The 26,207-nt window shown below is 38.4% G+C and overlaps 1 protein-coding gene across 1 annotated transcript; it reads right to left on the reverse strand.

Moving 5' to 3' along the window:
* Positions 1-21,836: 21,836 nt before the first annotated feature.
* Positions 21,837-23,728, reverse strand: LOC148580586 (uncharacterized). The gene is made up of 6 exons (XM_088487388.1): positions 23,377-23,728; positions 23,035-23,270; positions 22,738-22,953; positions 22,546-22,638; positions 22,369-22,470; positions 21,837-22,271 (listed from the first exon to the last, which is right to left on the reverse strand). The coding sequence occupies exons 1-6, from the start codon at positions 23,726-23,728 to the stop codon at positions 21,837-21,839; spliced, it is 1,434 nt and encodes a 477-aa protein (XP_088343514.1).
* Between the last annotated feature and the right edge of the window lie 2,479 nt (positions 23,729-26,207).

The raw sequence follows: 26,207 nt of genomic DNA on the forward strand, positions 1-26,207 counted from the left end.
CAATGAATGGGTGCAGCTACACATTTTCTATAAAGACCTTTCTTATGAATCAAAAAAAGCAGTAGATCACTCATCCGGGGGATCTCTGAACAAGAAGAAGACCATTGAGGAGGCCATAGATGTCATTGAAACTATAGCAGAGAATCACTACTTCTATGCCTCCGAAAGAGGAAACACTAAAGGAGTGATGGAGCTAAACAATGTAGATGCTCTGCTGGCCCAAAACAAGCTCATTACCAAGCAATTAGCTGACCACACCAAGAAGATGGAGAGGAACCAAGTAGCAGCAATCACCACCTCATCAACAACCCAAGAGGGAGTGAATGCAGAGGCAGAAAGTGAGCAGGAACAAGCCAAACTACATTGGGAATTCACCTAGACAAAATCATGACCCATACTCCAAGACCTACAACCCTGGTTGGAGGAATCACCCAAACTTTGGGTGGGGGAATCAACAAGATCAAAGCTAAGATCAGAGACATCACAACCCCAACAACAATGCAACTCACCAACAATTCACACAGAGAACATATCAACACCACCATAACAACACCTCTCCACATCCATATCAAAACCAAAATAACACTCATCATCCTTCTACCTCCAATCCCAACCTACCATCATCTGATGACAGACTCTCAATGATTGAGAACCTGCTTGAAGGCATATGCAAAGAGATTCAAGACAACAAGGTGTTCAAGAAGGAAGTGCGAGCAAATTTTAAGAACCAGGGAGACACTATCAAGAGGTTGGAATCTCAAGTGGGGTATCTCTCTGAGCAGATTCCCAAACCTACAGAAGGATTCCTAAGTGACACAGAGAAAAATCTGAGAGGTGAAACAAAGAAAGTAAGATGGAAAGATTGCAAGATGGTCACTATAAGTGGTAAGGAGACTGAGGACAAGCCAAATAAGCCGTCAGAACAACCTGGAGATACCTCAGCAGAGAAGAAGGAAAAAGATCACCAAGAACTAAAAATCTCAAAACAGAAGCTGCTGAAACTCTATGCACCCTTTCCCCAACTACTCAATGGTGCTGTGGAGAAGAGAATATACTCAAGATTTCTTGACTTGTTTGCATCTCTTCATGTAAACATACCATTCATCAAGACCATCCAACAAATGCCTTCATACATCAAGTATATGAAGGAACTGCTTTCCAGGAAAAGCTCACTCAAGCGAGGCCAAACTATAGTGATGAATAAGGAGTGCAGCGCCCAGGGAGTTGCCTACAAAAAGAAAGGACCCAGGTAGTTTCTACATTCCTTGTGCCATCAGAGAAACCATGTTTGATAAGGGACTCTGCGATTTGGGAGCAAGCATCAACTTAATGCCCTTATCCCTTATGAAGAGGCTGCAGATCAATGAGATAATGCCCACAGATGTAGTGATCAGGCTGGCTGATAAAACTCAAAAACAAGCAATAGGAGTGGTGGAAAATGTGTTGGTAAAGGTTGGGAAATACTTTCTCCCAACAGACTTTGTCATATTGGACATGGAAGAGAGTCACACTCACCCAATCATATTGGGAAGACCATTCCTAGCTACAGCCAGAGCACTCGTAGATGTAGAGCGAGGGGAGCTAATCTTGAGGATCCATGATGAACAACTCAGCTTTAATGTCTTCAAACTCTCACAAGAAACAGATCAAGAGAACAAGGAACCATGGAAGAATCACAGTGAGATACTGAAGGAAGAAACAAGCACTGAAGCACAACCAGCACATCTGGGAACTCCCTTGATTGATGAACAAGGCAAACAGCAATTGCCACAGCTCAAAGAAAATCAGGAGAAACCCAAACCATCAGAATCATATGAGACTAGTAACCACATTTCCTTAGAGGAGGAGGTCACAAAGATTAAGACAACATCACAAGGAACAAAGAAGAAGGTACCAAGGAGGTGGAGGAACAAGAAGATCCCTACCGAGGACTTCTCTCCAGGGGATAAAGTGATCTCAGCTTACTTCCCAAATATCTCCCCTGATCTCCCCATTGTACCATCTCAGTTACCTAAGGTCTTCACTATCAACAGAGTTCTCTCCGTGGAACATGTAGAGATCATTGATACAACCACTGGATATAGGTCTACTGCCAGAGGAGAAGACTTGAAGCATTATCAACCTCCCTGATGAAGGAGAAACGTCAAGCTAGTGACGCTAAAGAAGCGCTTCATGGGAGGCAACCCATGTTTTATATGCTTTTAGAAAATAGTGAATAAGTCAATATTCATGAATTCCAACCCAAACTTGACAAACACTTGGTGAAATCCTTATCAGGCAGTATATAGTGAAGAATAAGTTTGGTGTTCAAAGCATGCTGGGAGAGCTTGAATGCAAACCAGAGCATGCTAATCTTGGAGCCTTGAATAAAACTTTTTCATCACAGTGCTACAAACTAAGTTTGGTGTCACCCAAGGTGCCACCAATGTGCATATAAGGATACACAGTTAGTTAGTTAGTTGATGTTCATGAATAAACAATCTAGTTCTTTTTCTTTATTATTCTAGCCATAAAGTTTAATTTCTCAATGATATTAATTTTTTTTATTTTATTTTTATAAGAAAAGGGAAAGGAGCATTGAAGGGGATTGATTGGACAATTAAATGAGGAAGGTTCGGACACCACAAGAGGAGGGTACTACACACGTGCATCAAGGAGGGATGCATTGGAAAATGTTGCCATGCAACATTGAAAAGAACGAGACCCTTGAAGACCGAACCAAGCCCCCTCATAAAAACGATGATCCTTGTGCCCATCCCCTGCAAAACCCCATCCGTCCATCCAACAACCACCACATCAATCCATACCCTTCATTCCCTCATCATTTCCCTATATAAGTGAGTCATAGTCCGTACTTTCCCTTCATTGCACTCAATCCTAAACAACCAAAAGTCTCCACACCCTTACCACCTTTACACATTAACTCCCATTCATGGCATCTTCGAGTGCTAAAAGAAGGAAGGGAAAGGAACCTATGGAGCAACACCCGTATGATGAAAAGAAATTTAGAAGCTTGCACCATGCATTGCAGTACGGGTGGATGGTTGATAAGGAAATAATTTATGAACTTGGATTTCAAGTCAAAAAGAATGAGTGCCCGTAAATCACGACGAAGGTAGAAAAGAGGCGATGAGAGCTCCTCACTGATCTGGTGGTTAAGGTAAATGCAAATCTTATAAGAGAATTCTATGCAAATGTGGTCCGATATGATAAGGCAGATGAGTTATATACAAGCTTTGTGAGAGGAAAGATTGTGGATTTCAGTCCCATGAGTGTCATAAGAGCATTAAAGCTACGGTCCATACCGTTTGAAGAAGAGAGTTATCATTCAAGAATGGACAACAGCCCCAATTATGACCAGATTGTGCAAGATATTTGTGTACCCAGAGCTGACTGGGAAAGATATGCAGATAGGAGACCAAGGTTCATCAAGAGAGCAGACCTCACTCCGGAAGCAAAGGGGTGGTTCGAAATTGTAAGGAGGTCCATCCTCCCAGCAGAGAACAACTCAGAGGTGAATCTCAAGAGAGCCACAATGGTGCACTGTATACTCAAAGGAGGAGAGATCAAGGTACATGAACTCATAGCCACAGGCATTAGAAAGATGGCAGAGAAAAGCGACTCAAGAGGAAAGTTAAGTTACCCCAGCACTATTTACCGACTATGCAAGAAAGCTGGGGTGGTGTTTGAAGATGAGGACCCCGTGTGGATAAAAGAGGGAATTCCAATAACCGTTCGATGGATGCATGCTGCCGCATCCCCCCTGCCTCAACGGAAGCAAAGGAAGAGGCCAGCCCCTCAAGTAGTAGAAGGACAAATCTTAGAGGGGCAAGTACCAGCCACTTTGGATATGCACCAACTACAGGAAGCCATTGATGGCCTATCTAGACAATATTTGGAAAGCCAAGGAGCACAGGAAGAGCTTCAACTACAGATAATGGGGCAACAAGAGGAATCACACTCAAGATGGATGACTCAACAAGGGGAGTGGCAAAAGCAAATGAGGGAGCAGCAACTGAGTCAAGGATAACAATGGAGTGAAACATTCCACAGGATAGAACAAAGGCAAAATGAACAACAAGAATCTATCCAGAAGCTAATCAACATCCAAGCACATCAAGGTGCACACATACATGAGATGCATCGAAGACAAATAGAACAGGAAGAACTATTGGACGAGCAAAGGACATTCGCAGAAGGAGTTTACATGAGCGAGACTGGGCATCATATAAACACTCAAGCCAGGCTCAGATACTTAGTAGGACAGCTGCCTATATTGCATCCGGGAATCGCAAGGTATGAGGAAATAAAGGATGAATTAGCACGAGAAGAAAGACAAAGGGTGGAAGAGAGTCATGAATCAGTTAGGAAGGCACTTGAGGATTGGAAGCAAGCAAGATTGGCACGGATGCGAGGAAATGCAAGAGGACACAAGGAAGACAAACAAGGAGGGGAGCATGGGCAACCACATGAGTAAAAAGTGGTGGAGTTCCTTCTTTGGTCCATCTTTTTCTATGCTTTAAATAAGGAAGATCTTGTATGAAATAGAACATGCTTCCATGTTAGTTTGAACCTTTTTCAATTCTGTCTTTTAAACTTTTTGTTAATTAGGGCTGTGTTTTCTAGTCTGAATGTCATTATTGCATCGTTTTCTTACTTAATTGTATGCTTGTCCTTTTGAATCAAATGAAAAGAGAATTAGTGTTTTATAAAAGATCAGAGTGGAGTTCATACTATGGAGTAAGTTCCTGAGTTTGTGGTGTGGTCATAAGTTAGCTAAGTTGGTTCAACCACAAGGTGGGAAGACAACTATCTGTCATGAATCATATGCTTGAACACACCCATGAGACTAGCTAAATAACAAGATCCTAATAAGAAAAAGGGAAAGAACAATCAAAGTTGAAGAATAAAAGAAAAATAGCAAGAAAAGAGGCTAGGCACCAAGGGTTTGAGTCTTGAGGGATGACTCTATGGTGTTCCTGTACCAAGGATCTGCTTGGATTACTAAGCTCTCAGGGCTGCTTTATCACCTGGTAACTTGGGTTAACTAACCCGGAATTATCAGTTGAAAGTCCACTATCAAGAGCAATTTTTGCTACAGAACATTTAGTAACCCAAAGAGGTGCTGGACACCAAGACCTCAAGGAAAGAAAATAAACAAACTATGTGCCTGTGGTGTGTATGTATGGGGGAGAGACTTGAGGAAGTAAGTCCTTAGGGGTGCTTCAACACCTAGCACCTTGAACCAACAGGTTCGGGAGTGTTGGCTGAAAGCTTATTCTAAAGAGTTGACCCCTTACAGAGTACTTAGCCTAAGAACACAAATAAGCCCTGAAATGACAACAAAAGGATCAATGAATAAAAGTCTCATGGGATGCAATCAAGTGAGTATTCTAGAATATGATAAAGGTCTGAAAGCCAGTGAAGGAATGAACCTAAGTTGCTATGCATGAAACCACCATAAAACCAGGAACATGACTTCCACAAGAATGACTCATTTCTCTTGGCATTCCATTCATTATTCTCTTGTTCTAGTACTTGCTTAGGGACAAGCAAGCTTTAAGTTTGGTGTTGTGATGCCAGGGCATTTTGGCCAGTTTTATTGACATTTTCTTTACTGTTTTTAAGGTAGTTTCATGCATTTTCTTAGAAAATAAATTAGTTTTGGGTAGATATTCACTTACATCTTGATTGAAGCATACATTGTGCACTTTACATGATTTCATGAGAATTTTGCATGAATTATATGACAAATTGGATGATGCATGACTCATGACTTGAACTAGAACTTTGATGCACTTTGTTGCTTGATTTCAGGACAAAGGAAGCAAAGAAGAACCACGTTAGCAGTCACGTTAGTCCCACTAACGTGACCTCTAACGTGGAATGGGTGCTAACTTGCAAAGTTAATGAGAAAGGTAATCGCCAATAACGCCCTCGAAGCCATCATAAGCCCACGTTAAGAGTCACGTTAACTAAGTTAACGTGAACTCTAACGTGGAAGAAGACAACAAGGCCAACGTTAGTGACACTCTCCTTTGTCACTAACGTTGGACCAAGCTCATAATTGGCCACGTTAGTTGCCACGTTAACTTAGTTAACGTGGAATCTAACGTTAAGAAGCAAAAGAGAAGCCAACATTAGTGACAATCACCTTTGTCACTAACGTTGGCCAAGCCTCCATAAGCCACGTTAACTCCCACGTTAACTTTGTTAACGTGGAAGCTAACGTGGAGAGAGCAATTGATAGCCAACGTTAGTGACACTTACCTTTGTCACTAACGTTGGGGTGAACCACCAAGAGCCACCATGAGCAACGTTAACTCCCACGTTAACTTAGTTAACGTAGAAGCTAACGTGGATAAGGAGATGATGAGCCAATGTTAGTGACACTCACCTTTGTCACTAACGTTGGGGATGGCTAGCATTACTACGTTAGAAGCCATGTTAACCTAGTTACGTGGACTCTAACGTGGGAAAGGGGCACATTGGAACATTAGGGACAAAGGTAAGTGTCACTAACGTTCTCGAAGAATTGGCACTGCTACGTTAGAAGCCACGTTAAACTGGTTAACATGGACTCTAACGTAGGGACAAGGGAGGACTCTCCACGTTACGGGGAAAGGTAAGTCCCAATAACGTGTGCGAAGGACCAAGAGGCAACGTTAGTGGTCACGTTAGTGCCACTAACGTTGAAGTCAACGTGATCATATTTGGGTTAGGAACGTTAGTGAAAAAGATGATTGTCACTAACGTTCTCGAACCCACACTTTCACTTAACGTTGACACCACTAACGTCCTGAGTCAAAGTCCCTGCCTACTTCACCTTTTCTCTCTGCAAGCAAAGCTAGGCCCAATAAAAAAGATAACTGCTTCAAACTCAAGATTCAGAGGCCCATACCCAAGACTTGAAGAGCCAACTAGAAGATTAGAAGAGTAGTACATATAGGAGTAGCTTTGAATTAGTTAGGGAGTTGGAAACTTTAGGGAGCCTTTGGCATAGAACTACTCTCTGTATTTTACTTTCTCTGCACTTCAAGTTTTACTTTCATCATGTATTCTCCATATTGGTTTTCATTTTCCAGAGCTATGAACAACTAAACCCCTTTCATTGGGTTAGGGAGCTCTGTTGTAATTTGATGGATCAATATTAGTTTTCATTCTCATTCTTCTATCTTCTCTCTTGATTTTACAAGAAAGCTTTCGATCTTCATCCAATTGGGTAGTTATCTTGGAAAAGAAGCTATTCATACTTGGATCTCTTCTGAACCTTGAAAGAGGAATGAAGAGATCATGCTAGAAATGCTTTCTCATGCTAGACCAAATTGGGTTTGGATGGATATGTGACTATAATCCTACCAACACTTGATTTGGGAAATGCATGTGGTATAATCAGTGACCATACTTCATCTCTTCTCATGAGCAATTGACCAAGGAATTGGCTATTGATCAAGATTTGAGAGATTGAATTACCAAGAAATTGGAATTCGATTACTTAAGATTGCCAAGGAGATCAATGAATGCATTGATTGAGGAAGAGATGAAAATGAACTTGATCCGGAGAATGCAACATCTCCTGAGCCCAATGAACTCCCCATTTCTGATCTTACCCATTCTCTTTAATTTCTGCCATTTACTTTTATGAGCAATTACCCCATTCCCGTTTAAGATTCTGTAATTTACTTTCCGCCATTTACATTCAGCTCTTTATTTCTAGCATTTACTGTTTCTGCTATTTACTTTCCCGCCATTTAATTTTCTGTAAATCTCAAATCAAATTCTGGTTCGCTCAACTAGAACATTCATCTAATTAAAGTTGCTTGATCAATCAATCTCTGTGGGATTCGACCTCACTCTATTGTGAGTTTTTACTTGACGTCAAATTCGGTACACTTGCTGAAGAAAATTTGTTGAGAGATAAGTTTTGTGCGTATCATGCATCTGTCCCAATACTGCACCAATTGCATGGTAACTGGCATCACACATTAGTTCGAATGGTAATGTCCAGTCTAGTGCAGAAATGACTGGTGTTGTGACCAGCTTAGCTTTCAGAGTCTCAAACACCTGCAGACACTCTATGTCAAAGATAAATGGCGTGTCAGCAGCTAGCAGATTGCTTAGAGGTTTTGCAATTTTTGAAAAATTCTTTATAAACCTCCTATAGAATCCTGCATGCCCCAGAAAGCTTCTGATTGCTTTAACATTGGTGGGTGGTAGTAACTTTTTTTTTCAGTTTCCTCTACCTTAGCTTGATCCACCTCTATTCTCTTATTCAAAAGTTTGTGCCCAAGGACAATTCCTTTAGTCACCATAAAGTGACATTTCTCCTAGTTTAAAACCAGGTTAGTCTCTTGGCACCTTTTTAGAACAAGTGCTAGATGGTCAAAATAGGAGCTGAATGAGTCTCCAAATACTGAGAAGTCATCCATGAAGACTTCCAGAAATTTCTCTACCATATCAGAGAAAATAGAGAGCATGCACCTCTGAAAGGTTGCAGGTGCATTGCACAGACCAAATGGTATCCTTCTGTAGGCAAATACTCCAGATGGACATGTGAATACTGTTTTCTCTTGGTCCTGAGGATCTACTACAATTTGGTTGTAACCTGAATAGCCATCCAAAAAGCAGTAGTATTTATGGCCTGCTAGTCTTTCTAGCATCTGCTCTCTATGAATGGTAAAGGAAAATGATCCTTTCTGGTGGCTGTATTGAGCCTTCTATAGTCAATACACATACGCCACCCTGTAACTGTTCTTGTAGGAACTAGTTCATTCTTTTCATTATGAACCACCATCATGCCTCCCTTCTTGGGGACAACTTGGACAGGGGTCACCCAGGGGCTGTGGTGCACGAATTGTAAATTACACTTTTCGCAACTCGTACCACTAACCAGCAAGTGCACTGGGTCGTCCAAGTAATACCTTACGTGAGTAAGGGTCGAATCCCACGGAGATTGTTGGCTTGAAGCAATCTATGGTTATTTTGTAATTCTTAGTCAGGATATCAATTATAATTATCAGTTTGGATTGCGAAAAATAAAAGAGCATGAATTAAATACTTGTTATGCAGTAATGGAGAAGATGTTGGAGTTTTGGAGATACTTTGTTTTCTGAATCTCTGCTTTCTCCCTGCTTTCTTCTTCATGCACGCAAGGTTCCTCCTATGGCAAGTTGTATATTGGTAGATCACCGTTGTCAATGGCTACCACCTGTCCTCTCAGTGAAAATGGTCCAGGTGCGCTGTCACCGCACTGCTAAGCATCTGTCGGTTCTCACTCATGTTGGAATAGGATTCATTGATCCTTTTGCGTCTGTCACTACGCCCAACCTTTGTGAGTTTAAAGCTCATCGCAGTCATCCAATCCCCGAATCCTACTCAAAATACCACAGACAAGGTTTAGACATTCCAGATTCTCAAGGATGCTGCCAATGGATTCTAGCTTATACCACGAAGACTCTGATTAAGGAATCCAAGAGATACTCATTCAATCGAAGGTAGAACGGAGGCGGTTGTCAGGCACGCGATCATAGGTTGAGAATGGTGATGAGTGTCACGGATCATCACATCCATCATATTGAAGTCCGAATGAACATCTTAGATAGAAACAAGCGAGTTTGAATAGAAAACAGAAATAATTGCATTAATTCATCGAGACACAGCAGAGCTCCTCACCCCCAACAATGGAGTTTAGAGACTCATGCCATCAAAGAGTACAAAGTTCAGACTAAATTATCATGAGGTACAAAATAAATCTCTAAAAGTTGTTTAAATACTAAACTAGTAACCTAGGTTTACAAAAAATGAGTAAACTAAGATAGATAGTGCAGAAATCTACTTCTGGGGCCCACTTGGTGTGTGCTGGGGCTGAGACTTGAGCTTTACACGTGCTTAGGCTGTTTCCAGAGTTAAACGCCAGGTTGTAACCTGTTTCTGGCATTTAACTCCAACTTGTAACCTGTTTCTAGCGTTTAACGCCAGAATGCAACATAGAACTGGCGTTGAACGCCAGTTTACGTCGTTTATCCTTTAGAAAAGTATGGACTATTATATATTGCTGGAAAGCCCTGGATGTGTACATTCCAACGCAATTGAGAGCGTGCCATTTGGACTCCTGTAGCTCCAGAAAATCTATTTTGAGTGCAGAGAGGTCAGAATCCAACAGCATCTACAGTCCTTTTTCAGCCTGAATCAGATTTTTGCTCAGCTCCCTCAATTTCAGCCAGAAAATACCTGAAATCATAGAAAAACACAAAAACTCATAGTAAATTCCAGAAATATGAATTTTGCCTAGAAACTAATAAAAATATACTAAAAAGTGACTAAAATATACTAAAAAGTACATGAAATTGACCCCAAAAAGCGTATAAATTATCCGCTCATCAGGCTGTCAGAAATAGGATAAATAATCCCAGCCTCTAGTAACTTAGTGACCTCTTTTTGCACCACCTTCTTTATGGCTGGGTTTAGCCGCCTTTGTGGTTGAACCACTGGCTTAGCATCATCCTCCAATAGGATCTTGTACATGCATCTGGCTGGACTAATGCCCTTAAGATCACTTATGGATGACCCAAGAGCTGTCTTGTCTGTCCTTAGCACCTGAATTAGTGCTTCCTCTTCCTGTGGCTCTAAAGCAGAGCTTATGATCACGGGAAAAGTGTCATCTTCTCCCAGAAATGTATATTTCAGGGATGGTGGTAGTGGTTTGAACTCGGGTTTATGAGGCTTCTCCTCCTCCAGAAGAGTTTTTAGAGGTTCTTCTATTTTCTCTGGTTCCTCCAGATTAGGCTGAACATCTTTAAAAATGTCATCTAGCTCTGATTCGAGACTCTCAGTCATATTGATCTCTTCCACCGGGGAGTCAATAATATCAGCGCTCAGGCAGTCTTTTGATGTGTCTGGATGCTGTATAGCTTTGACAGCATTCAACTTATACTCATCCTCATTGACTCTCAGCGTTATCTCCCCTTTTTGGACGTCAATGAGGGTTCGTCCAGTTGCTAGGAAAGGTCTTCCTTGAATGAGAGTTGCACTCTTGTGCTCTTCCATTTCCAACACTACACAGTCAGTAGGAAAGACAAATGGCCCAACCTTGACAATCATGTCCTCAATTACGCCTGATGGGATTTTAATGGAGCCATCAGCAAGTTGGAGGCATATCCAGGTTGGTTTAACTTCATCAGTCAAACCAAGCTTTTTGATAGTGGATGCAGGTATTAGGTTAAAACTTGCCCCAAGATCACATAGAGCTGTTTTGGTAGAAGCATCCTCTAATGTACATGGTATCATGAAGCTTCCGAGATCTTTAAGCTTCTCTGGTAAGTGGTGCACGAAATTGTGATCATCAATGGCGCCAACAACTTGGTACGCACAATTGTAATCTCAACTCTTTGTCACAACTCCGCACAACTAACCAGCAAGTGCACTAGGTCGTCCAAGTAATAAACCTTACGTGAGTAAGGGGTCGATCCTACGGAGATTGTCGGCTTGAAGTAAGCTATGGTCATCTTGTAAATCTCAGTCAGGTGGATTCAAATGGTTATGGAGAATTGATAATTAAAAGATGAATAAAATATAAATAGGATAGAGATACTTATGTAATTCATTGGTGAAAATTTCAGATAAGCGTATGAAGATGCTTTGTTCCTTCTGAACCTCTGCTTTCCTATTGCCTTCTTCCAATTATTCATACTCCTTTCCATGGCAAGCTTATGTTGGGTTTCACCGTTGTCAATGGCTACCTCCCGTCCTCTCAGTGAAAATGGTCCAAATGCACTGTCACCGTACGGCTAATCAGCTGTTGGTTCTCGATCATGTTGGAATAGGATCCATTGATCATTTTGCGTCTGTCACTACGCCCAACACTCGCGAGTTTGAAGCTCGTCACAGTCATCCCTTCTCAGATCCTACTCCGAATACCACAGACAAGGTTTAGACTTTCCGAATCTCAGGAATGCTGCCAATTGATTCTAGCCTATACCATGAAGACTCTGATCTCATGGAATAGAAGGCTCAGTTGTCAAGCGAGGCAACCATGCGTCATGAACCAGAAGGCTAAGAGATACACACTCAAGCTATTGCAAGTAGAATAGAAGTGGTTGTCAGGCACGCGTTCATAGGTGAGAATGATGATGAGTGTCATGAATCATCACATTCGTCAGGTTGAAGAACGAGTGTATATCTTAGAGAAGAAATAGGCTTGAGTTGAATAGAAAAACAATAGTACTTTGCATTAATTCATGAGGAACAGCGGAGCTCCACACCTTAATGTACGGTGTGTAGAAACTCCACCGTTGAAAATACATAAGAACAAAAGGTCTAGGCATGGCTGAATGGCCAGCCTCCCAAAGAGGGTTCAATCATCAAAACATGATTCAAAGATGATCAAAAGATGAATTGAAAGATGAAAATACAATAGCAAAAGGTCCTATTTATAGAAAACTAGTAGCCTAGGGTTACAGAAATAGGTAATTGATGTAGAAATCTTCTTCCGGGCCCACTTGGTGTGTGCTTGGGCTGAGCATTGAAGCTTTAACATGTAGAGACTTTTCTTGGAGTTAAACGCCACCTTTTGTGCCAGTTTGGGCGTTTAACTCCAGCTTTTATGCCAGTTCTGGCGTTTTGACGCCAGAATTTCTATGTTAATATGGAACGCCGATTTGGGCCATCAAATCTTGAAAAAAGCATGGACTATTATATATTACTGGAAAGCCCAGAATGTCTACGTTCCAACGCAATTGAGAGCGCGCGAATGGACTTCTGTAGCTCCAGAAAATCCACTTCGAGTGCAGGGAGGTCAGAATCCAACAGCATCTGCAGTCCTTTTTCAGCCTCTGAATCAGATTTTTGCTCAGGTCTCTCAATTTCAGCCAGAAAATACCTGAAATCATAGAAAAATACACAAACTCATAGTAAAGTCCAGAAATGTGATTTTTATTTAAAAGCTAATAAAAATATAATAAAAACTAACTAAAATATACTAAAAACATACTAAAAATAATGCCAAAAAGCGTATAAATTATCCGCTCATCACAACTCCAAACTTAAATTGTTGGTTGTCCCCAAGCAACTAAAAACAAAGTAGGATAAAAAGAAGAGAATATATAATGAATTCCAAAAACATCTATGAAGATCAGTCTTAGTTAGATGAGCGGGGCTATTAGCTTTTTGCTTCCGAACAGTTTTGGCATCTCACTTTATCCTTTGAAGTTCAGAATGATTGGTATCCATAGGAACTCAGAATTCAGATAGTGTTATTGATTCTCCTAGTTAAGTATGTTGATTCTTGAACACAGTTACTTTATTAGTCTTGGCCGTGACCCAAAGCATTTTGTTTTCCAATATTATCACCGGATACATAAATGCCACAGACACATAACTGGGTGAACCTTTTCAGATTGTGACTTAGCTTTACTAGAGTCCCCAATTAGAGGTGTCCAGAGCTCTTAAGCACACTCTTTTTGCTTTGGACCACGACTTTAACAGCTCAGTCTCAAGCCTTTCACTTGACACCTTCACGCCATAAGCACATGGTTAGGGACAGCTTGATTTAGCCGTTTAGGCTAGGATTTTATTCCTGTGGGCTCTCCTATCCACTGATGCTCAAAGCCTTGGATCATTTTTATTTTACCCTTGCCTTTTGGTTTAAAGGGCTATTGGCTTTTTCTGCTTGCTTTTTTCTTTTTCTTTCTTTTTCTTTTCTTCTTTTTTTCTTTTTTTTCGCCATTTTTTTTCTTTTTATTTTCGCAAGCTTTTCACTGCTTTTTCTTGCTTCAAGAATCATTTTTATGATTTTTCAGATCATCAACTAACATTTCTCCTTTTTCATCATTCTTTCAAGAGCCAACAATTTTAACATTCATGAACAACAAATTCAAAAATATGCACTGTTCAATCATTCATTCAGAAAAACAAAAAGTATTGCCACCACATCAAAATAATTAATCTGTTTTAAAATTCAAAATTCATCCACTTCTTTTTCTTTTTCAATTAAAAATATTTTTCTTTTAAGAAAGGTGATGGATTCATAGGACATTCATAACTTTAAGACATAGACACTAAGACACTAATGATCATGTAATAAAGACACAAACATAGATAAACCTAAAGCATAATTTTCGAAAAAAAGAGAAAAATAAAGAACAAGGAAATTAAAGAACGGGTCCACCTTATTGATGGCGGCTTGTTCTTCCTCTTGAAGATCTTATGGAGTGCTTGAGCTCCGTTATGTCTTTTCCTTGCCTTTATTGCTCCTCTCTCATGACTCTTTGGTCTTCTCTAATTTCATGGAGGAGGATGGAATGCTCTTGGTGCTCCACCCTTAGTTGTCCCATATTGGAACTCAATTCTCATAGGGAGGTGTTAATTTGCTCCCAATAATTTTGTGATGGAAAGTGCATCCCTTGAGGAATCTCGGGGATTTCATGATGAGGAATTTCCTTCATGCTCTTGACCATGAGTGGGATCTCTTGTTTGCTCCATCCTTTTCTTAGTGATGGGCTTGTCCTCATCAATGAGGATGTCTTCCTCTATGTCAATTCCAGCTGAATTGCAAAGGTGACAAATGAGACGAGGGAAGGCTAACCTTGCCAAAGTAGAGGACTTGTCCGCCACCTTGTAGAGTTCTAGGGATATAGTCTCATGAACTTCTACTTCCTCTCCAATCATGATGCTATGGATCATGATGGCCCGGTCTATAGTAACTTCAGACCGGTTGCTAGTGGGAATGATTGAGCGTTGGATGAACTCCAACCATCCCCTAGCAACAGACTTGAGGTCATGCCTTCTTAGTTAAACCGGATTCCCTCTTGAATCTCTCTTCCATTAAGCGCCATCTTCACAAATGTCTATGAGGACTTGGTCCAACCTTTGATCAAAGTTGACCCTTCTAGTGTAGGGATGTGCATCTCTTTACATCATGGGCGAGTTGAATGTCAACCTTACATTTTCCGGACTGAAATCTAAGCATTTCCCGCGAACCATTGTAAGCCAATTCTTAGGGTCCGGGTTCACACTTTGATAATGGTTCTTGGTGATCCATGCATTGGCATAGAACTCTTGAACCATTAAGATCTCGACTTGTTGAATGGGGTTGGTGAGAATTTTCCAACCTCTTCTTCGAATCTCATGTCAGATCTCCGGTTATTCACCCTTTTTGAGCTTGAAAGGGGCTTCAGGGATCACCTTTTTCTTGGCCACAACTTCGTAGAAGTGGTCTTGATGCACCCTTGAGATGAATCTCTCCATCTCCCATGACTTGGAGGTGAAAGCTTTTGCCTTCCCTTTTCTCTTTCTAGAGGTTTCTCCGGTCTTTAGTGCCATAAATGGTTATGAAATAACAAAAAGTAATGCTTTTACCACACCAAACTTAGAAGATTTGCTCGCCCTCGAGCAAAAGAAGAAAGAAAAGAGTAGAAGAAGAAAATGGAGGAGATGGAGGGGATTTTGTGGTTCAGTCAAGGGGGAGAAGTAGTGTGTATGATCACTACAAGAATATGGCCGATTAGCTACCACAAAAAGAGTCGTAAAATCATCGCTAATCTGACACAAAATATAATTTGCGATGGATTAGCTACCACTTAGCAACTAATGCTTTCCTCGCTAATTACAAGTCGCAGATCAGTGAGGCAAACACAACAGTCGCTAATTCATCGGAAAGTTTTTTAGCTACCGATTAGATAGTCGCAAATCAATCACTAAAGTAAAAGCTAATTCCATAGAAGAAATGGACTAAACGGTAGTCGCTAATTAGCGATAAACTCTACTATAGCAGACTCATCGCTAAATGCAAGGTAACTTCGTAGACAAAATAGAAAGATTAGTTGACGCTAATTAGCGAGGAATTTTGTTGAACCTAACTCGTCGCAAGTTGTCCGCTAATATGGTCGCAAATCTGTCACATTTTATAGCAAATCTATAGCTAATCTTTGAAAATCTTTAATCAAATTTGTAGGAATTTTGTCGCTAAACCAAAGCTATTTGAAATGATAAAGTAGAGTTATGAAATAGTCGCTAATTTGCTAGGAAATTATATATAGTCAATTAGTTGCAATACTATCGCAAAATGTCATCGCAAATTCCTTTTAAAATAGTAACAAACCAATAGGTATCTCACAAATATTTCAATCGCAATAGATTCTTTAATTTGCCACCATCATCAATAACGAGTATGTCGCTATACTAAAATAAACCTCATATTTTTTTATTTTAGTCATTAAACTAAAAAAATTATATCACATACAGAATAAACGAGTTTATCAAAATTATACATTTAAAAAAGTTCAAACCATGTTTCAAGAAATTATGTATTGAAGCTTAACCTAATAATAACCAAGCTTTTGGGTCTTGATCAAATGCCTACTCTATCTTTTCAATAGCTCTCAATAACATAATTAGTAAACTAACAAAGAAAAAAACTCACTTATAATATAATGTAAAAGTAAGTATTCACTCACATTTTTAGAGATGTTTCAATCTGGCTACACAAATGTGTTCCTGCTTCTATAAAATTTATTATACATTACACATCTCAGTTCCTCATTGCACACTGAAAATTAAATAAAAAAATAAAAAATACAAACACCTAAGACTTGGCATATCAATTGCACAAAGAACATGTCCACTAATTTCACCTTCAGTTTTACCAATATTGTCATTTATACTGGGATCAAACTGCAAAATACCACAGAAAAATAACGGTAAATAATAGCACATCAGTTAATCAAAATAAAAATAGAATAATAATAAATTAAACGCAAAAAATAGTAGCTATCAGAACAGCAATGAAGATGAAAAAAATTAAAATCAAGAACAAAAAATAATAGAACCATTAAATTAAAATAAAAAACTAACAAATTATAAAAAATAACAATAAAAGCAACCAACAGTGAAGAACAACAAATTAAAAATTAACAAATAAAAAGTTAGCAACAACAAAAAACAACAAATTAAGAACAGAAAATCAAGAACAAGCAAACAATAGCAAGAAGCCAAGAACAACAAATAAATAGCAGTAAAGAACAACAAACTATAGCAAGAACAGAGAAAATCAATAATAGAAAGAAATCAATTGTCTTGAATTAATTAATTAATTGATTAATTAATCAATAAAGACCCAATACTCAAGCTAAAGTCAAAATCAAATGAAATCACTATACCCCTAATAATAATCAAGCTAAGTTAAAAAAAAAGTAAATAATTTAATTTCCATTTAAAATTACAAACCTTGCTACATCATAGGCATGTAGAACTTCTGGAGTCTGCCTTGTCTCTAGAGTCATTTTAGCGAGATTAAGGAATAGCTCTGCAGGTTCAACCTAGGATAACTTATTTTCTTAGGTTTTTCTATTGCCAGTGAAACATTAAAGATAAGAGCACAACAAAGGAGAACTTACTTTATAACCAGGATGCTTATCCAATTTAAGGAGAGCATAATAGTCTCAAAACTCTTTTTCGGTAGGCACAAGTATTCCTTTCTTTCTGTGATCATCATACATCTGAAACAATTCAACCGAAGTTATGTTCATATGTTCAATATTGAAGTGAGCATGAAATTCCGCAGAAAATCCTTCTCCTTTTGTGTATTCACATAATTCATTCATTGCAATAATGTGTAATTGGATCTGAAATCACAAAAATCAATAGCTTCATGAGTTTTAAACTTTTAACCATCACTAGATATTGTTCTTACAAACATCATCAAGCAGATGCAGGTTCTTGATAAAAGGCATCAGAACCTTTAGAAAATTATTTTACCAACAAATAAATATGAAACTACTGTATCTGTAAGTAGCCACATTATATATTTGTATTGAGCCTTAATCAATATAGCATATAAAAAACTTGCAGAAAAAATAGATATTATTTCCACTTCAATAAGAGAAAAATCAGGTTTTATTATACTTTTGTTAAAAATAAAAAAATACCATCTGTTCAAGCATAGAATAGCCCCTTGATAAAAAATGTGCTGCATTCTCAAGTCCATTCTAATTGCTCTAATCCTATTCCACAAGAAACCTCTCAACATAGGGCTGATGTAGCAGAAAAAGTAGATAATCAATTGTCTTCTGAATTATGGGCATTGGTAGAATCAAGCTTGCTTCCCTCTCTGCTGTCCTAGTATATTGCCATGAAACATGATAAGTGTTACTAATGAGAAGTGATAATAGTATTTATGAAAAAAAAAGTATAGTTTACTATTAGTAATATGACAATCACTTTAACTGGTCAAGATTGCTGGTTATATTTCTATCCCCATCCAAGCGTTCATACTGGTCAAAATCCCCTTTTTTCCTTTCACGCTCTCACTACTCAGTCTCTAAAATACAGAAATCTCAAGTATTTTTATGCAAAGATCAAGTTCTTTATGCAATAAATTTGTTTAGACTTTAGACATATCTTTCAGTATATATATATATATATAAAAGACTAGGAAGGGAATTGAATTTGTGTCAAGCATACCTGCAGTACACGCAGAGCAGTACACGCAGAATTCACAGAACCAGCAAAATAAATAAATAAAACCAATTTGAATTGAATCATCTGATTGTTGTGATTTCTTTGTATTTTACAGAACATTGACAACCAATCTAAAAATTATGCACAAACCTTTCATAACCACCAAATCCCCAGCTGCACAAATGGATAATCTTAAGTTATAACTTATTTTACAGAGCTAAGATACTGAACTAAGAAAGTAAAGAATTACTCACAAGTAGACAAAGCCATTCTTATCCACCGCCACTAAACATTCAAAAAGAAATAATGAGTAGATGAACGAAAAGATTAAATAATTGAGATCAAGAATGGAAAAAATAAGGACCTGTGTGATTTGTCCCACATGCCACTATGACAATTGTTTTCCAAGACAGAGAAGCAATTGCCCGAGGATGTGGCTGGGGTACATACACCAATTTCACAGAGCTATCCTTGAAATTATACTGCAAGCAAATGCAAAATATGTGAAGCTTTCTGTTCTTTGTTGCACCTTTCGTGCAAACATTTACTAGGATAACATAATAAAACAAAGCAGAGCCACAACACGAACAATTAAAATACAATAAAAAATTACGCAGCAGCAACAACAAACTTTTCCAAAGATTAACAAGGATTATCAAAATTTCAAGCTTTGAGGACAATTTCAGTCTCAATTTTTTTCAGCAAAGCACAATACAACTGCAGTGAGCAGAGCTAATCATTCAAAGAAAGAACACAGAACAATACAAAGAACAAAAATAGGACTAAAATGAATCAACTAATTAGTAATCATTCAATCCAAAAAATAGCTAATCATTCAATGATTCAAATTTCAATTAGTAGCACTAGCAGAATCTCTAAAAAAATCAATGTTTTGATCAGAACAAAGAACGAATAGTCATTACGGTGTCCAAATCCTCATATCAAGTCTTCTACCACTAGCAAACCCTTAACTCAAAAACACAATAAACAAAACTTTTGATTCTAAAATTAATAAATCTCCAAAAAAATCTAGACCGATTTAAATACTCACTATTTTCAACAAAAACTAAGGCATATCAACCCTTAAATTCACATAAGTTCAACATTTTAGATAGATAAAAAAATTCTAATAAACATGAAAAATCTTAATTCGTTATTTTTTTGTTGATCGAGCTAAGACTATAGATTAAATTCGAAATATCTATTTCTTAATAAATCAAGAACCAAGCAATGGAACCTCTCAAATTCATTCTTTTTCTAAATCATATTTTAAAACAGGATCTTAATTTTCATAAAAATTCAGCAGCATCTCCCCTAAAACTTGGACCTTCCCAACTAAACCTTTCCGCAACCCCTTTCTAATGGGTTCAAGACCAAATCAGTTTTCAGTAAGACCAAATTCAAACTTTCAAATATTAAAGATCATTTCAAATCAAAACAATTAGAAATCTCCATTTAACAAAGTCAGACATTATTTCAATTCAACAGACAACCAGATTCATCCAAGACAAATCAGATAATGCATAAGACTTACATAATCACCAGAAATACATTTAGCAAGTCATATCTATTTATAACATTTCCAATTTAAAATAAATTAGTTTGTATAAAAAGCCCCTACCTCGATCGCGACACAACTACGCGGCAAAACTCTATTTTCTTTCGGCCCGCAACGGCGGCATTGCAGCAACCGCAACCTCAGCTCCAAACCACTTTCGCAGCAATCACAGCAACTCTAATCGCAACATACAACCTCGATAATTCAATCCTAAATCATAAATGTCGCGAAAATCCTAAATAACACATAACAGAATACTACCGGCAAGAGTTCCAAACCCGAGATACTTACGGTAATAGCAGAACGAAGCAGCAGCAACTCCAAACTGTCCCGGCAACAGCTCTGGTGATGGCAACAGCTCTGGTGATGGCGAAAAACCTCAGCGGCAGCTGCAATAACATCGCAGTGATAACAATACCTAGAAATTGAAAGAACGGAAACCGAAAGCAAGAATACTCTCTACCAACGGTGGTGGCGGCGACTAGGAACTCCGACAGCGGCAGCAACAGCTCCGGAGTGGCTCTGTCGGTTCAGCAGCAGCAGTGACTCCCTTTCCTCTCTTCCGTCTACGTTTCTGTTTCCCTCTCCTCGCGTCGGATCCTAGTGGTGGCTTGACGGCTTCAGAACAGCGATGGCAGTGGGTGACCCAACGGCGGCAGAAGGTTCCAACTCCAACCGCGATGCCGTTCCTCTCCTCCGCATGCGACAGCTTCGACCTACCTCTCGCACGCGTCCTTCTCTCGAGTCTTGACGGAAGAGCGGCGGCACAGTCGCGTCTTTCCTCCCTCGCGTCGAGCTCCTCTTCCCGATGAACCTCCATTGATGGCGACGACGGAAACTGGGCGCAGCTCCTCCAGCTCGACGCGACCTTTCCTCTCATCTGCCCGATCTCTCTCTCCTCTTCTGGTGTGCGACGATGGCGTGGGAAATGACGACGACGACGATGGGCTCTGCGGCGGCGACACGGCGGTGAACGATAGTGGCTCTGCCGGCGTGCTCTTCCCCCTCTCCTTTCTCTCCTCTTTCTTCTTCCTGTTTCTCTCACTCCCCGATCTCCATTTCCCTTTTCTTCCTTTCTTCAAATCTGTGTGTGAAAGGTGGTGTGTCACTACAAGAGAACCGGGAAATAGCGGCGGTTCCTAGAGTGATTTGCGGCGGTTTTAAACCGCCGCGAAACGGGATTCCAGCGGTTCGTTAAGCGTCGCCTATTAGGGGGTGGTTATATGATTTTGCGGCGGTTCTCAAGAACCGCTGGCACAACCGCCGCAAAATCCAAGATTAGCGTCGCAATGTTTAGCGGGGGTTTAAAATCGCCGCAATCTGGAAATCTGTAGTCGACACGAAATGTTCGGCGGTTTCAAACCGCCGCCGTTTAATGGCCACGGTTTAAAGACTAATGCATTTACCGGCGGTTTGAAAGCGTCGCGGTTTAACGGCCAATATTTTTTGAAATGTAACTGGCGGCGGTTTAAAACCGCCGCTATCTCCTAACCCGAATTTTCAAATTCCTAACGGCTAGTTCGCAACCGCCACTATTTTTCAGTTATATGGCCGCAAAAATACTGTTTTGTACACTGGCAATCACGCTTTTTTTTATTTCAATGTACATTTTTTTCGTTTTTTTTTAATTGTTCTTAATATTAGTAAGTTAAATTATTTAAAATCCCGAAAAATAAATTGCAGGGTAAACGACAATAGCAAAACCATTAACTTAATTAAAAAATTTATCCGAATATCAACTAAGTGTACTCCTTACTAAGAGTTGCATAATCAACAAAATAAAAGTGTATATCTGAAAGAATAAAAGGTTCCACAATCCCAAGAACTACTTTCTAATCTGTCCCTCCAACGCACTCATCCATGTGGCGACGTCTGATGGCAGCTCCCTACCTTGCCCTTGAAGTAGACATATCAAAGCACTCTCCATTGCCTGCATCCTGACCTTCCCAGCTGCTACTTCATCCTCCACTGCCTGTCTTCTGGTCTTTTCGGCTGCTACTTCATCCTCCACTGCCTTCCTTTTCAATTTTTCTGCTGCCAACTCTGCTTGCAGTTCAAGCAGCACCCTTTGGGTCTCCTCCCTTTCAAAACTATTGTTCGGCTGATGGGAATTCATACCAAAGACTTGACTAGAAGTTGGTCCCAACCCCATGCCACGCACCCTACCCGGGCGCTCTTTTCCGAGAGCTTGAGCAAGCGAATCATTCTGGGATAACAGTCTAGAAGATTCATCGCCTTGCTCAATAGCCTCAATTCTTTCCTACACACATAGATAAGCAATTAAGAGCATTTATTAGCTAGTCACTAACCGCACAGACTTCCAATAAAATTTAAAAAACTAAAAACACATTACTTACTTCAATAGCGCGAGCCGCATCATGGATATAGGAGCCATCATCTCTTTTGTGCGTTAAGAGATACAACTCTCCTCTACTAACTCTCCTCCCTTGTCGTTCCGACTGTACCAATAATGACGACAAAGTGAATAAGGTAGAGGAACAAATAATTCTAAAATATTCTCAAAATTAGATTACCTCTTCTTCTCCGAGCCTTGCGAAGCTTTTCGATCCGCCGGTGTGGGTGTAAAGCTGCTTTGATCGATTCTCGGCATTTTTCTTACACTTCTCCTGTCATGCCATCAAATTAAGAGTTACTAGACACTAGTTCTAACGAACTAATTGTAATATAAATAGACTTTGTCTGATATGAAACTAAAACTATATTACCTGTGTCTCTTCGCTATTGCGATAATCGAGAAACTTTCTCCAATGTTCCGCAGTAATTCCATCTGGGCGGTTTTCAATATTTTCTGCAAGTGAAAGTTCTGCGTCATAGTAGCGATGGTATAATCTACTTCTCGTTTCCTTCCAAGCCCTTCCCAGCATCTTGAATATTATAGACTTTATAATTCCTCTACTATCTTCTTCAAAATGGAACATTTCCTGAAACATTAGAATTAAGCTGTGAGTAGTGTTCAAACTATGAGTTTGGAATGGTACGAAGAAATAAAAATAACATTTTACCTTTACTATTTCATTATAGACCTTGTCCCTGGTGCGAACCTTTCTCCAGTCCCTCTCGCTGATTGGGAATTTGGTGTAGTCAGATCCTAGCAGTCCCATAACGCCGCTCAGTAAACCTGCTTCATCCCCAACTGGTTGCAGTGCACTGTTAAACCTGAGTACCACCTTTCTTCCGTTAGGTGGCTTCATAGCTTCCTTCACACTCAGTTTGACTTGTTTGATTGTGCCATCGGATTCTGTAAAAAATATTAATAATTAGTTAGCTACCATTGGAGTCAAGCTGCAAATAAATCATAGAAAAATGGAGCAATAAAATGTAGAATTAAATAAGTTTTCTTATACCAATTGTTTTAACATCCCAAAATTCTGTGGTCTTGCGTCCCTTGCGCTTCTGAGCATCCTGTGCAGCTAAAAGGTTATCAACATGTTGGTCAAAAGAATCTACCTCATCTGCCTCGGCGTTCGGCTCCGAGTTTTCAACATCATTCATGGAAGCCTGTGGAGCAGGCAGTGGTTCGGTTCGGGGCGGACGAAAGGGGCGTAAAGACGAGGATGTGGGGGCACTACTGCCAATCGGTGGCGGAATTGGGCAGTCCGCTCTCTGCGAAGTTGAAGCCGCATGACCTCCCACTTGAGGCTGCTGACATGCTGTGTCTACACAGGCTTTCTTCGTGAAACGACCTACCCGAGGCATCTTTCCCAACTGCATTTGAATTATAACGAAGTAATAACAATTAATGTATACATAATAATATAAATTAACATGCAAAAAGGACACCGGCATACCCCAGTTACATGAGGACATGTGTACATGAGTACATGAGTTGAGATAGCATGTTAACAAAGAAATCAAATATGTGGGGCATTAAAAAAATTGATATATTCATAATTTATTCAATTATTTATGTTAAATATAATTAATCCTGTATCATTTTTATCATCATGAATATAACAATTAAAGTGTACATCATAATATAAATTATCAGAGGTCCCAACTGCATTCGATAAATACGAGAGTACATGAGTTTGTCAATTAAAAGAGTATATTAACAAGGAACTCAAATATGTTAGACATAAAACTAACATTGACGTACTTCCAATTTCTCTATAATGCCTAGAACCATAAGAATGTGGTGTACTATTGGAATAGAATTGCAAAAAAGTCTAACTATTAGATTAGTACACATAAAATTCGGGTTCCTCCAAATGTACTCAAAATAGTACAATAATAATACTCAATTTAAAATAGAAAATAGAACTTCAATGTAGAATTGTAGTAAATTCTTGAAGAAGCTTAATTAATTAATCATATTAAAAGAAAATAAATCTAACTAGACATTGCAACGTATGAATGTAAAAGGGACACTTATTCGCATGGTGCAGGGCGGCTCTTCATTAATGAGAGAAATTATGAAAAACCAATAATCGGGGGTGAGAGGGAATCAGAAAGGATATCATTAGCCAAGACGAGAGTAAGATTATGCTGTTTCTTTAATTTTATCCAGGATTAATCGTGCTTACCTCCAGCGGGATGACTGGTTTGAGGGTAAGAGAGGAACCACCGGGGATCGGACAGCGAGAGAAGGGGCTCCAGGACGCTGGCACACCGCAGAAACGGACGTGGAGGAGAGGTACTGGACGAAGCAAGCTCCAATAAGGATTATTGGTATTAGGAAAAAAAATAAGGATTTAAGGGGCGATGACTTATCTAATTTAAAATTTAAATTTGTGTTTTTCAGTTTTTTGTATCTTTTTTAAAAGTATTAGTAGGTATTAAAAGAAAAATTACAATTAAAAAAATAAGTACTTAACGATTATATTAATTTGTTATCTATATATTTATAAACAAATATATATGTTAATTTTATTCTCCGAGCTCGTTAGGTTTATTTTTTTAATTTTATAATATACGCTAATAGTTTTTGTTTAAATATATGCTTTTTATAAATTTATATTTTATTCTTCATCGTTCCTATTATGAAATTAATTTTTTTAAAAAATTAAATTAATAAAAAAATAATCTATTGTGTTATATTTTTAACACTCATTTTCAAACAAATGCCCTTTTTAGATTTATTTAATTTTTCATAATTTTTCTGTTTTTTATTTGTTTTATGTTATTTTTTATTTTTAAAATTTATTAAAGATCGATTTCTAAATTATTTAGATATAAAATTCTAATATCATATCATAATATTATTTCTTTCAAAATTTAAACTAATAAAAAAAACATAAATACTTAACGAACAAATTATTGTGTTCTGTATATATTAATTTTTTAGAAGTATTCGAGACTATTTTGGTTACATATTTGAAGTAATCTATTGTGTTCTTCTTCTCTCTTTTTTTTTTACTTTTATATTTATTAATCATGAGTAGTGTAAACTTGAGCAGATGATGAATTAAGTGAATTGATAAGAAAGGCCTATTGGCTATTTCAAGAAGCCATTCAAATCGAGCTTTTTACTTTTGCTGATTATAATATTCTGACTAGTAAAACTAAGAAATTGATAAATGTTCCACGTATTGGAGTCAATGATTCTCCAGCTTTCAAGAAAATCATTGAAGAATTATATGTGTCTTTGGAATCACCGTTCGTATATTTATAAAAAATGTTTACTATCAAATCATTAACCATTTTTAAATAACTCTATGCTCACTTAATATTTTAATTTCCCCTGCTTCATATATTATTATTATTTCATTTATGTTTATTCAGTGAGATGAAGGAGAAAGGAGGCAGACATATATCGTTGATTATATTGATTCAATCAAAATGTTTATCAAAGTTAAATAATATATTGTTAGCAATATAACTATTCTGTAGTCTTTTTCTACAAGTTAAAAATTTTGGAAAAAATAAATTTATGACATGATATCAAAACTTCATATCTAAAAGGTCTAGAATTTGATCACTGATAAATTTCAAAGTGAAAAACAGAAAGTAGATAAAAAATAAAATCAGATAAACAATAAAATAAAAATATAAACTTATGCATGCAAAACTTAAATAAATCTAATGTTAGATATATAGTAATTTGAGATTAATCTATTCCAAATTCATTATCATTTCATCGAATTCAACAGGCAAATGAATGATCACAAATAGTCACTTTGTTCAGTTCAGTCCTAATATTTCGTGAGATAAGGCAGACTAATAATAAAGAGAGCAG

Source organism: Arachis ipaensis, chromosome B10, assembly GCF_059453495.1.
Source record: "Arachis ipaensis isolate K30076 ecotype BB chromosome B10, ASM5945349v1, whole genome shotgun sequence".
In the NCBI taxonomy this organism is placed as follows: domain Eukaryota; kingdom Viridiplantae; phylum Streptophyta; class Magnoliopsida; order Fabales; family Fabaceae; genus Arachis; species Arachis ipaensis.